The sequence below is a fragment of the Apostichopus japonicus genome, chromosome 5, assembly GCF_037975245.1.
Source record: "Apostichopus japonicus isolate 1M-3 chromosome 5, ASM3797524v1, whole genome shotgun sequence".
Taxonomy (NCBI): Eukaryota; Metazoa; Echinodermata; class Holothuroidea; order Aspidochirotida; family Stichopodidae; genus Apostichopus; species Apostichopus japonicus.
The window spans coordinates 14,772,993-14,789,576 of record NC_092565.1 but is presented as its reverse complement, the minus strand read 5'-3'; the positions used below and the strand labels follow the sequence as shown (position 1 = coordinate 14,789,576).

At 38.5% G+C, this 16,584-nt stretch overlaps 1 protein-coding gene across 1 annotated transcript; it reads right to left on the bottom strand.

Annotated features, from left to right (window-relative positions):
* Positions 1 to 763: 763 nt before the first annotated feature.
* LOC139967781 (drebrin-like protein B) lies at positions 764 to 16,343 on the bottom strand. Its single transcript, XM_071971857.1, has 11 exons — positions 16,184 to 16,343; positions 15,561 to 15,616; positions 14,514 to 14,626; positions 14,184 to 14,258; positions 13,608 to 13,826; positions 12,960 to 13,111; positions 8,711 to 8,765; positions 6,446 to 6,511; positions 4,186 to 4,414; positions 3,593 to 3,814; positions 764 to 2,619 (listed from the first exon to the last, which is right to left on the bottom strand). Exons 1-11 carry the CDS (start codon positions 16,261 to 16,263, stop codon positions 2,480 to 2,482), a joined length of 1,407 nt encoding a protein of 468 aa, XP_071827958.1. The 5' UTR covers positions 16,264 to 16,343; the 3' UTR covers positions 764 to 2,479.
* Positions 16,344 to 16,584: the final 241 nt, after the last annotated feature.

Here is a 16,584-nt window from a genome sequence, read left to right as displayed (position 1 = left end):
ATCAGGTCAAAATATCTACTCCGTAATCAATGTTTTCTTATCTTTTTCTTTTTTTGCTGCATAGACCTGGATTAATATCCTGAGGTTTAGCTACAATACTTTGTTCTTTAACATAAGGTTTACACCGTTAACCAACAGACTATCCCTTTAATATTCCGTAAAAGTTTTCTTGTTGCTTACCTTCATCTGTAGCAACACACATTTGGTAGATATGCTCAAACGGCCACACTATTTTTTCACGGGCTTTAAAACAACCTATTAAGCAGTTTTGACTATTACCAAGCATCTATTTTTGCTTGATATTTGTAATGTTCTGACAGGTCATGGGGTTGTATGAACTGAACCAACATTGACATCTGTTCTTCCATTTTATCAGGGGGAAGGGGTTGTGGGGTGTACTGCCCTCTCCCTTCAACCACAGAAAAAAAAAGTTATTATCACCTTGCATGTTGACCAAATCATAGTCTCAATATGTCTCAAAATACATAATTTCACATCTTAAGTTTCCGGGGTGAGAACTCCAAAGCACCCCAAAGTTGGAGTTGGCTTCAACCACTTCAGGGTCACATCTCCATCTTAATTAAAATCCTGGATCCAACTCTGTTTACAGTCCTTTTAAACTGAGACACATTTTTCTTCATATAATTTATTACATTTAATAGGAATGACACATTGCAACTAATTGGTTATGTGTTGGATTACGGAACTGCTACTAAGAGACCCGGAGAACAGAGACCATCAAGTAAAGAGAACATCACGAAAATATAATGTCCCTGTTTTCTATTTAAGTATCATTAAAAAAGGCAATTACAAAACTACGCGTGCAGCGTATTTACCAGAAGTATTTATCCAGTCGAAACTTGCCTATGGATCGTCACTTGATGAGTTCACAGAGATGAAAGGCATGGTGCAGCATGAGTGTACAACCCACAATCATTAGATTTCCAATTCAAACCCATTACAGAAAAAATATTATATTGGTGTATTGGAAAAATTGTTGCTATGCAGTTATATTGAATGGAATATTGCATGAAAATGTTACTTCTGGTTTTCCAACTTAGGAAAGGTGATATGGTTCTATTTCTTTCCTATTATGTTTCATAATGACAAACTTTAATCTTGCAGGTCGGCTTTGACCTTAGTACACTCTTTTAATTGCATTGGGAAAATAAATCATTTATACATTGGGTCATTGAAGATTGTAGAAAGATTTTAAAATCTAAAAAAAAAAGAAAAGAAAAAAAAGAAGCTATTAATAAGCTACAGGCTGTTGAATGTATGTATGGAATGACTCAAAGATAACCTGTATATCTGGAAATTTCAAAGACTATTGAGGAAACACATGGTCAGGAATGGGCTGGGCTAGACCACATCATCAGGAATGGGCTGGGCTGGATCATATCATCAAAAATGGGCTGGGCTGGATCACATCATCAAAAATGGGCTGGGCTGGATCACATGATCAGGAATGGGCTGGATCACATCATCAGGAATGGGCTGGGCTGGATCATATCATCAAAAATGGGCTGGGCTGGATCACATCATCAAAAATGGGCTGGGCTGGATCACATGATCAGGAATGGGCTGGATCACATCCTCAGGAAATGCGCTAGGCTGGATCATATGATCAGGAATGGGCTGGGCTGGATCACATGATCAGGAATGGGCTGGGCTGTATCATATCATCAGGAATGGGCTGGGCTGGATCACAGCATCAGGAATGGGCTGGGCTGGATCACATCATCAGGAATGGGCTGGGCTGGATCACATCATCAGGAATGGGCTGGGCTGGATCACATCATCAGGAATGGGCTGGGCTGGATCACATCATCAGGAATGGGCTGGGCTGGATCATATGATCAGGAATGGGCTGGGCTGGATCATATGATCAGGAATGGGCTGGGCTGGATCACATCATCAGGAAATGGGCTGGGCTGGATCACATCATCAGGAATGGGCTGGGCTGGATCACATCATCAGGAATGGGCTGGAACACGTGATCAGAAATGGGCTGGGCTGGATCGCATCATCAGGAATGGGCTGGGCTGGATCACATGATCAGGAATGGGCTGGATCACATCCTCAGGAAATGCGCTAGGCTGGATCACATGATAAGGAATGGGCTGGGCTAGATCACATGATTAGGAACGGGTTGGACTGGATCACATGATCAGGAATGGGCTGGGCTGGATCACATCATCAGAAATGGGCTGGATCACATCATCAGGAAATGGGCTAGGCTAGATAACAGCATCAGGAAATGGGCTGGGCTAGATCACATGATTAGGAATGGGCTGGGCTGCATCAATAACACCAGCAAGCTATCTATTTTGCTGGAATGAAAGCTTTCTAAGCTGAGCATGATTTGATATATATCTGCCTCTATATATTAAACTTGCTGCTAATATTCTCTTTCAGTACCTTAGCAAGTAATGTTCTGTCCAAGAGTTTTTGGCACTATAATTGGGGCAACTCGGTGTTACTCTATTAGCTCCACATAGTTGGCTGGGAATAATCCATAGGTGCCGTCTGGACTTGTCCCTCTCCACCAGCCCTCATCGATCTGTTCAATGTCTTCTATGATGTCACCGGGGTCAAAGGTTATCTCTGTTTCATCCTCTGAAATTTGAATATAAACAAAATGAAGAAAGTCAATTAACATCCATCTTGACGTCATTCTGTGACATTGGGGTCAATGTAGAAGGTGGCAAAAGACTTCAACAAATCAAGGCTTTGCTTTGCTTTTCATGACAATTGTAACCTTAGCAACCATGTGTGTACTGGTTTGTACCTGTGTGACAAATAGCTTGTACACGCAGTATCGCGAGAAGGGACAGAAAGGTAAATTTCACAATATTGTTTCCTCTGCTGAGCTGGAGATCCTTGTTTGTTTTTTGGGGGGCATATCGAATGTCATTTGAGTTGACATGTGAAAGCCTTGTAAACACAACCTCAAGAAGGTTAATCTTGTAGAGATCTCATCATATTCTTAATGAGAATGCCCTGTAATAGGGGCCTACTGTTTTGGTGGATGCCAAATTTCATGTGAGATCAACGTTATCAGACAAGTGATGTCTCTGGAAAGGGAACATTGGATAAACCACATACTTAGCATGTTAAATTCCTTTACATGATATCAAATGTTTACTCCTCGTGGGATGTCAAAAGCCATTTACTGAAATGTTTGCACATCTTACTACACATGTGGATTGAGCTTCTATTATAGTTTTTTACTATTACCTAACTTTACTTCTATATTAAGCCTTGACATGGCATCCGAGTGATTGGTACTGTCAAAGTCAGTGTTTCAGATGGTTGTATTACAGCAATGGAACAATATTTCTATAGACCTCATACAGTGTGGACAAGTATATGATTCTGGTTTAACTAACCCTGTTAATACCATAATAGGTTAATGTTTAGCAAAGAAAGATACTCAAAGGAATAATTTTTCTGGTTCGACCATAAAATGCTGATTACATAATACTTCAAGAGACGTTCCATGTACTACATTGCCAGAATATCTTAAAAAAGCCCATAAGCAGTTTGATAGTACTAACTAGCAGAATACCAGGTTACATATTCTACTGACCTGCTTGATAATCGTAGAGCGCTTGAGCCCTCAAACCTCCTCCTCCTCCTCCCCCTGGGGCAGGGGGAGACTGAGGGACCTCTGCTTCCTCATAAAGTTCCTCTTCAGGTTCTTGTTGTTGTTGTGGTGGAGGTTGCAGGTCAGTTTCATCATACAAGGGTTGCTCTTGAGTCTCGGTCTCATCATAAAAAGGCTGATCATCTACTTCAGGCTCTTCGGGTTCTGTCCGGAACAAAGAGGAGATGCATTTCATTGCCAAACATTCGTGCAGTTTTCAATACCAAGCCGTTCTTTCTTAACCTTTTTTAAATTTTTTTTATAAAACCGAAAATAATAATAACAAAGTGTATCTACTCCGCAGACTAGATCAAGTTATTAAAGAACATTGACCATTGAAGTTAACAGGGACAAAATATTAATATTGCACAATTTCTGCCCACGAATATCATTGAGGGATACCTAGGCAGTACATTGTGCTATGTTCTTTCTTAACCTTGATAAATATAGGAACTAACAATTCACCAGTTAAGACATAAAAGATTCTTATAATGGTCCATTTCATCTCTGAGAAACAATTGAGTCTCTGTTCCTACCTCCCCACTCATTTGCTGGAGGCTGTTCTGGTTCTGGTTCTTGTAAATCTGTCTCATCATAGAGCTCCTCTTCCTGTTGAGGAGGTTCCTGTTCGGGTTCCGGTTCCGGTGCTCTTGGAAGCTGAATGGGTTGTTTACGGGGTGGGGACGGTGGTTCTTCTGAGCCCCACTGCGGCTCAAACTGATCTCTTGGGTTGGCTGATCTCTGGGCTAAGAGCTGCTTTGCTTCCTAATGGTTTAATCAGTCAATCAGTTAAATAGACATGTATCAATCAATCAATACTGATAATAACAAATGGTCATTTTCTTAGCTATCTTTAGAAAACACTAAAACCAGAGGCCAGTAACCTGTAAGATATTAATAACCACAGCGTATGGCTATAATATAACCACAGAGTATGCATAAAGTATGACTATAGAGTATGGATATAAGATGACCATGGAGTATGGATATAGTATGACCATTGAGCATGGCAATAATGACCATAGAGTAAGGCTCTAATATGACCACAGAGTATGGATATAGTATGACCATAGAGTATGGATATAGTATGACCATAGAGTATGGATATAGTATGACCATAGAGTATGGCTATAATATGAGCATAGAATATGGCTATAGTATGACCATAATGTATGGCTATAATATAACCATAGAGTACGGATATTATATAACCATGGAGCATGGCTATAGTATGACCATAGAGTATGGCTCTAATATGAGCATAGAGTATGGATATAGTATGACCATAGAGTATGGTTCTAATATGACCATGAAGCATGGCTATGAATAATATGACCATAGAGTAGGGCTATAATACGACCATAGAGTATGGCTATTATATAACCATGGAGCATGGCTATAATATAACCGTAGAGTATGGCTATAATATAACCATAGAGTATGGCTATAATATGAGCATGGAGTATGGATATAGTATGACCATACAGTATGGATATAGTATGACCATAGAATATGGATATTATATAACCATGGAGCATGGCTATAATATGACCATAGAGTATGGCTATAATATAACCATAGAGTATGGCTATTATATAACCATGGAGCATGGCTATAATATAACCGTAGAGTATGGCTATAATATAACCATAGAGTATGGCTATAATATGACCATGGAGTATGGATATAGTATGACCATGGAGTATGGCTATAGTATGACCATAGAGTATGGATATAGTATGACCATACAGTATGGATATAGTATGACCATAGAGTATGGCTATAGTATGACCATAGAGTATGGATATAGTATGACCATAGAGTATGGCTATAATATAACCATAGAGTATGGTTCTAATATGACCATAGAGTATGGCTATAATATAACCATAGAGTATGGATATTATATAACCATGGAGCATGGCTATAGTATGACCATACAGCATGGCTATAGTATGACCATAGAGTATGGATATTATATAACCATGGAGCATGGCTATAATATGACCATAGAGTATGGCTATAATATAACCATAGAGTATGGCTATTATATAACCATGGAGCATGGCTATAATATAACCGTAGAGTATGGCTATAATATAACCATAGAGTATGGCTATAATATGACCATGGAGTATGGATATAGTATGACCATGGAGTATGGCTATAGTATGACCATAGAGTATGGATATAGTATGCATACAGTATGGATATAGTATGACCATAGAGTATGGCTATAGTATGACCATAGAGTATGGATATAGTATGACCATAGATTATGGCTATAATATAACCATAGAGTATGGTTCTAATATGACCATAGAGTATGGCTATAATATAACCATAGAGTATGGATATTATATAACCATGGAGCATGGCTATAGTATGACCATACAGCATGGCTATAGTATGACCATAGAGTATGGATATAGTATGACCATAGAGTATGGTTCTAATATGACCATAGAGTATGGATATATTTGGGCTATAAGTTTAACCTATAATATGGCCATAGAGTATGGCTTTAATATGGCCATAGATTTCGGCTATAATATAACCATGGAGTATGGCTATAAATAGGAACAAGGATCATGGCTATAATTGAACAAGCAGCACAAATAAATCAATGGTTAAAGCATGCTATTGAAAAAGTGTCTAACAATTATTGAACTGAATGGAGTATAACGTAGACTACAACATCTGTCCACGCTCCTGTTGTTTCATTTCTATCTTCATGTTACCCATTTCCTTCACCTTGAGAATATTTCTTTAGAAGTGAAAGCTAATAATACTGACCTGTGTCCTTTGTGATGAAGGGACAGGACGTGATGAACTTGTATCAACATCTGCTTCTGACTTTTCCTATTACAAAAATCAAAAACCAAAAAGTGAGAACATAAAAGTATCAAACAACATGTCACAATTCTACCACACCCATGAGTAATGCAAAAGCAGATTAAGTGTTTATCACACATCTGTGTTATCTTACAACATCAGTCTCAAGCAAAAGTCACACTGAGTACACCATGTTGCTTTCCTCCCAGGACAATTCCTAACGTACCAAGTACTAATAAATTCTATACTTTCTACGCTATGCTGAAGTGACTTCTGATACTAGCCTACAGGGAGTGGATAATCTGAACCCTTCAACTAACTTCTTGCTAGTGTCACGTACCAGTCTGGAATTTATTGAATTTAACTGCTCAAAGCCCCTTATAGCTTCTCTAGAAAAGTCCCAAGTTAATTACTCGTATTTTGCATTACCTACATTTAATCCTTCTGGAAAACTAAATTTTTATTAAACCACCCGTGTTTGGCATGCATATAGACAGAGCTTATTTGGAATAGCTTCATTTCACTGGTGAATCCCCCCTTTTTAAATTTTTTTTTTTAAGCAATATGGTAATTAATAGTACTTGTATTTTGAGGGTGGGCATATCTTGTTATTTCATAATATCACATCATAGTAGTCTCCCTCAACATTCTGAAGGCCACAGAGACTTTGGTCAGAATCTGGAATATCACAAATTAGAACGGTCTCAAGATTTTTTATTATCTTTATAGGCTGTATCATTTCTACACATGATTCAACTTAAAATTAGCAACATTGATTTGGAGCCATCAATCTTTAATTTTAAAGGATTCATAGCCTAACTCTTGATCCACCCCCCCCCCCCCCAATCGGGGCCAAGATCTGTATTCTGCGCCCTTAGGCTGACGCTACCGGAGAATCCAATCCCATATCAAAATACTTGAGTTATCAAATAAAAGAAGATTGACGACTTCAAAGCAAAGCTAAAGAAATGAAAGCTTCCTTGGGGTAGTCTTCCATGATTTACCTTTTAATATTATAAAAGAAACTATTTCATATCAGATTAGTAACTAAGGAGTTTGATAGTTGGTTCATGTTTAAAAGAAAAGCTACTTGTAGAAGTAAACATGAACTTCAAACAACACAAATAAGAGAATCTCCATTTCTTCTTGTGAAAATTATTGGGCACTCTTAATGTAAAACATGTGAACCAATATGCAAGACCTTCTTCACTGGCGCAGAATATAAGACTGAACGCTAAACTGAAAACAAAAGACAAGGTTTCAATCGACAGATTTCAAAGCCTAACTTCATACACCAGATTTAGATCACGGCAAAGAAGGGTGCAGAATATTGTCTAGAGGACAAGAGAGGGGTGAGCAAAGCCCTTGAAGGAAATCGTAGAGTAACAATTCATTATACCAGACAAAACTTTATGTTTTCCTATTTGCATCTTTGGTTTTTAACAATCATTAGGAGAGAGCATAAAAAGCACCTGAAGTTTCACTCCGAAATTCAATTATACAACTTCTGAATTCTCTGTTCTTCAAATCTTAACTTTATGAGCTGTAAATCATAACCTTAAAGCATAAAGGGAATAGGTTATGAATTTATGATTATGAGTTTTCATGATTTAAAACTAAATCAACCGATACAAAATCCGATAGAATGAGTCACTATTTACATAGTAAACCGATAGAATGAGTCACTAAACATAGTAAACCGATAGAATTAGTCACTAAACATAGTAGCTACTGAACACATCTTGTTGTATTACACAGACAAGGATGTAAGTTTCATACTGTTTTGTAGTATTCTTGTTTTCTGTGCACAGTTTCCCCGAAGGTTAAATATTATTGGAAATAAGAATTCACCTGATCAATCTGCAAAAATCCTACATTTTCTCATCAAATAAACCTTAAGTACCAACAAGTCAATGATGCAACTTGAATCTTTTCCCAGAAGATACTAATCCCAAACTTCTAACATTATAAGCACATGTATGCATAAAAGCAAAGAATTTGTGCATGTAATTATATATTATATTTTACCTATCACTGCAAACGCCCATGGTTTTTGAGTCTACAGTAGTCAAACCAAAATCCAAAATTCAGGTGCTCTTACTCAAACAAACATTCCCACTGTTATTATCCCTCCCCTGATACCTCATCTTCCCCCATCCCTCCCCCACCCCGTACCTAAACTAGCTGCCCCCACCCCCCACCCCAAACTGGCTGATTAATACTTACAAATCTAGCTCTGTCAGCAGCTGCCCTTTCCTCTGCTTCTGCTTCTAGTTGTCTCCTGAAGGTAAAAGAAAATGCAAAACCAATTAATTATTGCTAGTTATTTCAGCGACAGCTCTTCAGAGAATACAAACAAATAACACATCGCTGGTATTTGGTTCTTGCAGGTTTCAACGAAGATTCACAGTGAAATCAGTAAAAAATGAGAATATACACTTCTCTATCACATACTCTCCTTGGCCCCAATTGTCTCACACCCCCTAACTGACCCAGACCTGTAGCCCACTGACCCACCCTTTTGTCAGGCCTGGACACATCTAGTACTAGACAGGAGATGACATAAATTATGACATTGCCTGCTAGTCATAAATCGTGTTTTAAAGTTTGTGGGAAACCATGTCAGTTTCATTCTCATCAATAAATTAATAGATCGAGTGTCCGTACCAGCATAAAGCTCAGAGGGAACTATTTGTATGTGAACATGTGCATCCACATACAGAGACTAACACACCACACGTCCAACCTACATACTTTACACTAGGAGTCAATGTGGTAATCAACCACCTAATTTTCAGTGTTCCATTGCATGGATTCCATCACAGGCAGAGGTTTAGAAATGTGTTGCTGCAGGAATCTGTAACTATCAAACACCTTAAGTCTGTTTCAAATTCCATTTGATGATAAGCAGTTAATATCCCAAATATTTGGCATATAGCTGGAACAGCAGAAATTATCCACTTGCAATTACACACCTTCTGCACTTGAATTTTGTACCAAGCCATTGACTGCATGCATATCTTCTCTGAGTGATTACCTAAACTAGTGCAGCCTATTTCTACATGACCAGGGGCCAGAGTTAAACATGGCAGTATGCTTACATTAAGATTCTAAGAATTCCAAATTCAAAGAAAGACCATCCCCTACTGCTGCATCTGACAATGAAGCCCCCCCCCACGCCCCATGACCTGACCAGCTATGACATTTGTGTAAACTTTACCTAAGGCAAATAAGTGTCAAAACCTCTACTGACACTGTGATAACCACACTACAGTAGCAGCTCTTAGCAACAACAAAATCTCTCAACAAGAGCCCAAGGGCACTGTGGTTCCTTGCTTGGGGTATATGACAATACACATAATATTATCAAGCAAGATTGGGCTTAAATAGTCCAAGTAATTGTGGTCCTACATGTACGCATAAAGTAACCAACACTATATAGCCAACACTTTTGTGATCACAAAATGTGATCGGATTTTTGATCAAAAGGCACTTTTGAGATCTAAATATGGCGTCGAAAATGTAAGAAGTATAAGGTCACCTACAAGCGGGTCAACAGATATGATAACATTCGTGACCACAGATGACATGATCTTTAAGTTTGAAAATGTTCCAACACCCCATTCACAACTTGTCCCATATTATCAACCGTGTCACACCTTGGCATTGGAATTTAATTGCATTAAATGTCTGAAAATTAACTTTGAACTTGTATACATAACTTCACACACAAAGGTCACCCGTAGGTCAACCAATTGACATTTTTGATCGGTGAGACCTAAACGGAGCATCAAAACTGTAAAAATTCAAACATGTTTTCTTTGCCCATTTTCTCCCCCTAAAATACTAGTTTTTTTAACATTAGCTGACCTTTGGTGACCTTGGATCACATGACCGCTAAGTTTGAAAATATTCCCCTATACCATTCGCAACTTGTCCAAAAAAATCAACCTTGTCACACCTTGGCACTGGGAGTTATTGCATGAAATGTCTGAAAATTAACTTTGACCTCCTATAACTTCACACACAAAGCTCATCCAGGGGTCAACCTATTGACATTTATGATCAGAAGGTACCTTTAACATCTGAAAATAGCATCGAAACTGTAAAAATCCCCAAAACACGAAAAGGTCACCAGAGGTCAAATTGAGGTCAAGGGTCACCCAGATGTGGGTGGACGATTGGATTACGTAGAAGCAACTCCCAACCCTAACTGACAATTCGTTCTCAAGTTATCGCAAAAATACTAGTTTTTTATCATTAATTGACCTTTGGTGACCTTGGATCACATGACCGTTAAGTTTGAAAATATTACCCTATACCATTTGCAACTACTCCAACAATATCAACCGTGTCACACCTTGGAACTGGGAGTCATTGCATAAAATGTCTGAAAATTAACTTTGACCTCGTATAACTTCGCACACAAAGGTCACACGGGGGTCAACCCATTGACATTTATGATCAGAAGGTACCTTTAACATCTGAAAATAGCATCGAAACTGTTAAAATCCACAAAACACAAAAAGGTCAGCAGAGGTCACCAGAGGTCAAATGTAGGTCAAGGGTCACCCAGATGCGGGTCGACAATTGGATTACATTGAAGCAACTCCCAACCCTAACGGACAATTTGTTCTCAAGTTATCGCAAAAATACTAGTTTTTTATCATTAATTGACCTTTAGTGACCTCGGATCACATGACCGTTAATTTTGAAAATATTCCCCTATACCATTTGCAACTTGTCCCAAAATATCAACCGTGTAATACCTTGGCACTGGGAGTTATTACACTAAATGTCTGAAAATTAACTTTGACCTCATATAACTTAACATACAAAGGTCACCTTGGGTCAACTTATTGACATTTTTGATCGGTGAGACCTAAATAGAGCATCAAACTATACAAATTCAAACATTTTTTTCTTTGCCCATTTTCTCCTCCCAAAATACTAGTTTTTTAACATTAATTGACCTTTGGTGACCTCGGATCACATGACCGTTAAGTTTGAAAATATTCCCCTATACCATTTGCAACTTGTCCAAAAATATCAACCACGTCACACCTTGGAACTGGGAGTTATTGCATTAAATGTCTGAAAATTAACTTTGACCTCGTATAACTTCGCACACGAAGGTCACACGGGTGTCAACCCATTGACATTTTTGATCGGAAGGTACCTTTGGTATCCAAATCTAGCATCAAAACCAAACATTTTCTTTTTTGCTCGTTTCCTCCCAAAATAAGCACATTTTTTCTAATGTGACCTTTGACCTTTTGACCTTGGTTTCAGATGTAGTTTAATCTCCTGATTCCAAAAAACAAAACGACAAGTCTGTACAACCATCCTAACTCCGACCGAAAAACTTTGACCCCATATAACTTCGCACATAAAGGTCACACGGGGTCAACCTATTGACATTTATGTTCAGAAGGTACCTTTGACATCTGAAAATAGCATCAAAACTGTAAAAATCCCCAAAAACACGTAAAGGTCACCAAAGGTCAAATTGAGGTCAAGGGTCACCCAGGTGCGGGTCGACAATTGGATTACATTGAAGCAACTCCCAACCCTAACGGACATTTCGTTCTCAAGTTATCGCAAAAATACTAGTTTTTTATCATTAATTGACCTTTGTTGACCTTCGTTCACATTACCGTTAAGTTTGGAAACGATGCCTTACCCCATTCACAACTACTCCCAAAATATCAACCATGTCGGACCCTGTCAATGGGAGTTATTGCTGTTTTTAATATATTGGTTTTTGGCATCTAACTGACCTTTGGTGACCTTTGCGGGCACCAAAAACAATAGGGATCTTCCTCTTACTATGGGCTATCCACCCAACAAGTTTCATCATGATACATCATTTCCTTATTGAGATATCGTGTACACAAGCCAAACGTCACATACACACACACACACATACACACATACACACACACACACACACACACACACATACACACACACGCCAAGTTGAACGCATAGGTTCCTTGCTTTGCAAAAAGCAAGGAACCAAAAATTATGAAACTAGAAGAGCGAGGAAATAGAAAGCTAATGACCAGTGGCGGAGCTAGGGGTGGCGAGAATGGTCAGGGGGGGGGCGAGCATGGTCTGTAGGGGCGCTTTTGACTCTATCTAAGCGGAGTGCCACCACAGGTTGGCGCAGAGCGTACAGAATTTTTTTGAGCAAAGATACTCCCTAGATCGCCGGAAATTACCCTTTCCAGGCCTTGCTAATTTGTAGATAAACGAAGAATAAATAGGTGTCATCGCCATTTGGTCAGAAAATTACACCAACAAAATGTGACAAATGTCAATAGGTATTTGAGAGCGCAATAAAAAAGTCAATAAAAGCGAATAAGTAAAAAGTGGTAAAAAGCTGAAAAGGGCGCCAGCAGTCCATTTGAGTCCGTCAGGGGGCATCCGCCCCTCTGACTGTATGGACGCTACGCCACTGCTAATGACTTACTCTTTCTCGCTGATGATTCTGCTCTTTTCCTGTAATTCTCTCTCCCTCTTAATAGCTTCCTGCTCTTCTCGTTGCCTCCGCTCCTGCTCGACCGCTCTCGCTTCTTCCTCTCGCATCTGCCTCTCTTGGACTTGACTAGACTTTTGCTCTTGCTGACAAATAGAAAAATGAAGGCTGTCAGAGGCACAGGGCTTCATTAGGCATCGCTGTATACATAACTAAGTAAGGAAACCTTTCCTAATCGTATTAACCAGATTTCTCCATTTTTGGGGGTTTGATCTCAAATAAGTTATTGAGCTGAGCACATTTAATATTTTAGTAACTTTACCTATACTCACAGCAGAAAACAAAAACAGTATCCCAAGATTAAAGTTTGATGTTATTTGGTTACTTTCATCAGGCACACTCCTTATTCTGTATAAGAGGATGTTTAAAATTTAACCAACTAAACCCTATAGTACAGCAAAGATGATTAGAATATTAGATAAGCAGTTTGCATACACCTGGTGCTGTTTTCTAATAATGAGAGCATATATGCCAGTATTAATATAGCAAGCTTTTGTAAATTTGAAGAACTAAAGAATATGTTCACCATATTCCATCAACAACAAGAGGAACAATTCTTAGCGATGCTTTATTGATTTTTACCTCCAACTTGTCCCAGAATTCATCTCTGTTCTTGCCCTTGATTTCAGCGGCAGCCATCGTCCTCTTATAAACGGAACTAACTGGTTTGGGTTCTTCCAAAGGTACAGCTTTCTCCTTGTGGAAGCTGTAATTAGAGCCAGAGGACTTTGACACTTTATCGAGGATGAAACTTTCCTCGACATCATCTTCAGAACGTGCGTTAATGGTCACATGAGCTCCCTGTAAAGAATCAAAAGGAAATATACATAATTGATCACCACCTGCTGAGTTTACAACAGTTTTTAGTTATTTCAAAGTATGTGAAAACACAAATACAAATTTGACTTATACTCCAAAGTTGAGATCCTTTGACCACAGTGAAAGTGCAGGGTTTGAGCTGGCCCTCACAGTCTGAGCAGTCCCTTAGAGCTCTATGAAAGGAAGCAACAATTACTAATGGCTAAAACATATATTGTTTGTTCTAAAACTCTTGCTTAGGGTAAGATTTTTCTTTTATCGTACATATAAACAATATGCAAAACAACTGCCAAATTTCTGGCATGTCAAAAAAGGTCAAGCTAACTTGACCTCACTCACCCTTAGTATTCTGGCTACATCTGGAAAATGACGAGAACACAATCCCTTTCTAGCTTCCGGACATGCCTCACCAATCTAGTGGGAAGAAATTTAAAAAAAAACTGTATCATGAAAACATTACCTTTAAAGTATACTAAAATTCTTTACAAAGTGGTTCCGTTCCAGCATAGAGAATTGATAATATTTCTGTTAAATGAAAAAAGTTGATGGTTTGTAGCAACATGAATATCTTAGTCAGAATGAGTGTAAAATGCAGCTCAAAATAAGGTCTTGATCAGACAACAAACATATTTCTATTATTTCATCTTATAAATTTATAATATCTCTTACCCAATTAATTAAAACTAATTTGAAAAGATTTGTGTTTGGATCTACAACTTGACAGAAAGCATATTGGACTTTACTGCTGCTCAACTCCTCTGCCATCTCCTCAAGATCTCCATCTACAAAGAAAACAATGAAGATGAAGGAAGGTTAGACCAGAAATGATGAGATGAAACATTTTCGAATTTACTGTTTTTTGGTGTGCAAGATGCTTGTAATTTAAGTGGCAAAGCAAAATGATTTGTACTATGTACCGCTTAAAGCACCCATGATAGGTATCAGTTATTATGTATACGATGAAAGCAATGTTTAAGCCCTGCCATAGGACGTAACCACCCCCTGGGTATCTTAAAATACCCGGTAAGTATATTGAAATCAGTTCTTGATATGAACATTCATTTTAGCAGGGTCTTATATTCACTAAAGATCAACGTTTATCAATAAACTGTAAACGATTTCCTGTATTCCATCAGTTTTGAACAGCTTGGTTGAGGGAACCAAACTCAACTTATTGATCTTAGTTTATCAAGGACCAAATGGAACAAAATGTAAAAGTGATTAAAGTGGACAGTGCATGATGACTGATGGCATTTCTAATAACATGAGTATGTTATACAGTCACAACTGGAATGTTTGATAATGATTGCACCTTCTCCACCCATTACTCAGCTTTTACACTGACAATACTAAACATGATGTTGAAACCTTGAAGTTAATACTAGTACTGAATCTGGTTTACAATAGACCTGAGAGGAAAAGTATGTTTCACGGGAAACTTCCAATGTTTCCGAGGGTCAGTAGGCTTCAATAGGCTATTGAGGTACAACAGGTTTCAGTGGGATACTGTAGGCCAGTGGGATACAACAGGTTTTTGTGAAGTTCAGCATGTATCAGTGGAAGAGTAGAAAACACAGGGAGTCAGTGGGGTATAGCAGGTTTCAGTGTGCCATTGTAGTACAGCAGTTTCAAGTGGGCCAATGTAGTACAGCAGTTTCAGTGGGCCAGTGTAGTACAGCAGTTTCAGTGGGCCAGTGTATATATTTAAGCACCTACCTCCAGTCTCAACAACTTTTACTTCATCAGTTTTCCCTTCATATCCAAATATGGCCCTGTGACAAAACAAAAAACGCTCATTTATTACAAAATATAAGTAGCTGATTGCATGCTTTTTTTAAGATTACGTTCTACAGTTCGCCACCAAAGTTTCCCAGGGAACTAGTGTAATATTCCCTATGACTACTTTTAAGCATTGCTTCTCTCCGAAAGGTTAATTTTGTCGGCTGTTAGCAACATTAACATTATCAGTGCAGGTCTACCGTAACCCAAATATTGGCTTAGGCCTAAATAGCCTAGTAGCAATCCAGGGGCCTAAAATGTACATCTTTTCAAATTTTCTTTGCCTCAGGTCATGTATTTCCATTCAGAGGAGACAATTTCATGTTGTTCCTTAATATGTATCAGTCTTAAAGTTTAAGCGTGAAAGTAAACACCCGGAAGTGTAGTATTGAGTGTGTAGGCTAGTCAAAGGGATAAGTAGGCTATAGTGTAGCGGAGTACAATGAAACGCAGGGACTAGCGGATTAACTATAGTAGCCTAACTGTAGTCTTACTAGTGACTTGGTTACTTCGTCGAGTGGAAACAAGTCTGACAGTCATAATAAAACAAAATAGTTTACCATTTTATGTCTGAAGAGGCATCGCACACATCCTTCCACGCTTTCGTGATTGCATCTCGGTTTTTGACGAATTTAGCCATGGCTTGTGTACCAGCGGCTTCGCTTCCTGGTTTATATATCACCTTCCGATTGAAACCACCCACAAAGCCTCAAGGAGACGGTGAGCTCACTTAGTTATATGCCCCCGCGGGGAAACATTCAACTTGCATAGCACTGATTATGTATATTCGATGGTCTGTTAGTATACCACAGAAATGTATTAATTTCTGTGTAGTAATTTAGTCATCGAAGGTCCGATACAATTAAGGTATTTCTCTTTCAGAAATGTTTATCTTAATATCCATCACGCACATACGGTGGTTTCAAAGGTACATGGTAATTGAAATAAGAAAAAAATAGTT

Coding starts and splice junctions, on each gene's coding strand:
- LOC139967781 (XM_071971857.1), bottom strand. CDS start 16,263: ATGGCTAAATTCGTCAAAAACCGAGATGCAATCACGAAAGCGTGGAAG. Junction 14,627..15,560: donor AAAAGTTGTTGAGACTGGAG/GTAGGTGCTTAA, acceptor TTTTCTTTGTAG/ATGGAGATCTTGAGGAGATG. Junction 4,415..6,445: donor CTTCATCACAAAGGACACAG/GTCAGTATTATT, acceptor TTAAACCATTAG/GAAGCAAAGCAGCTCTTAGC.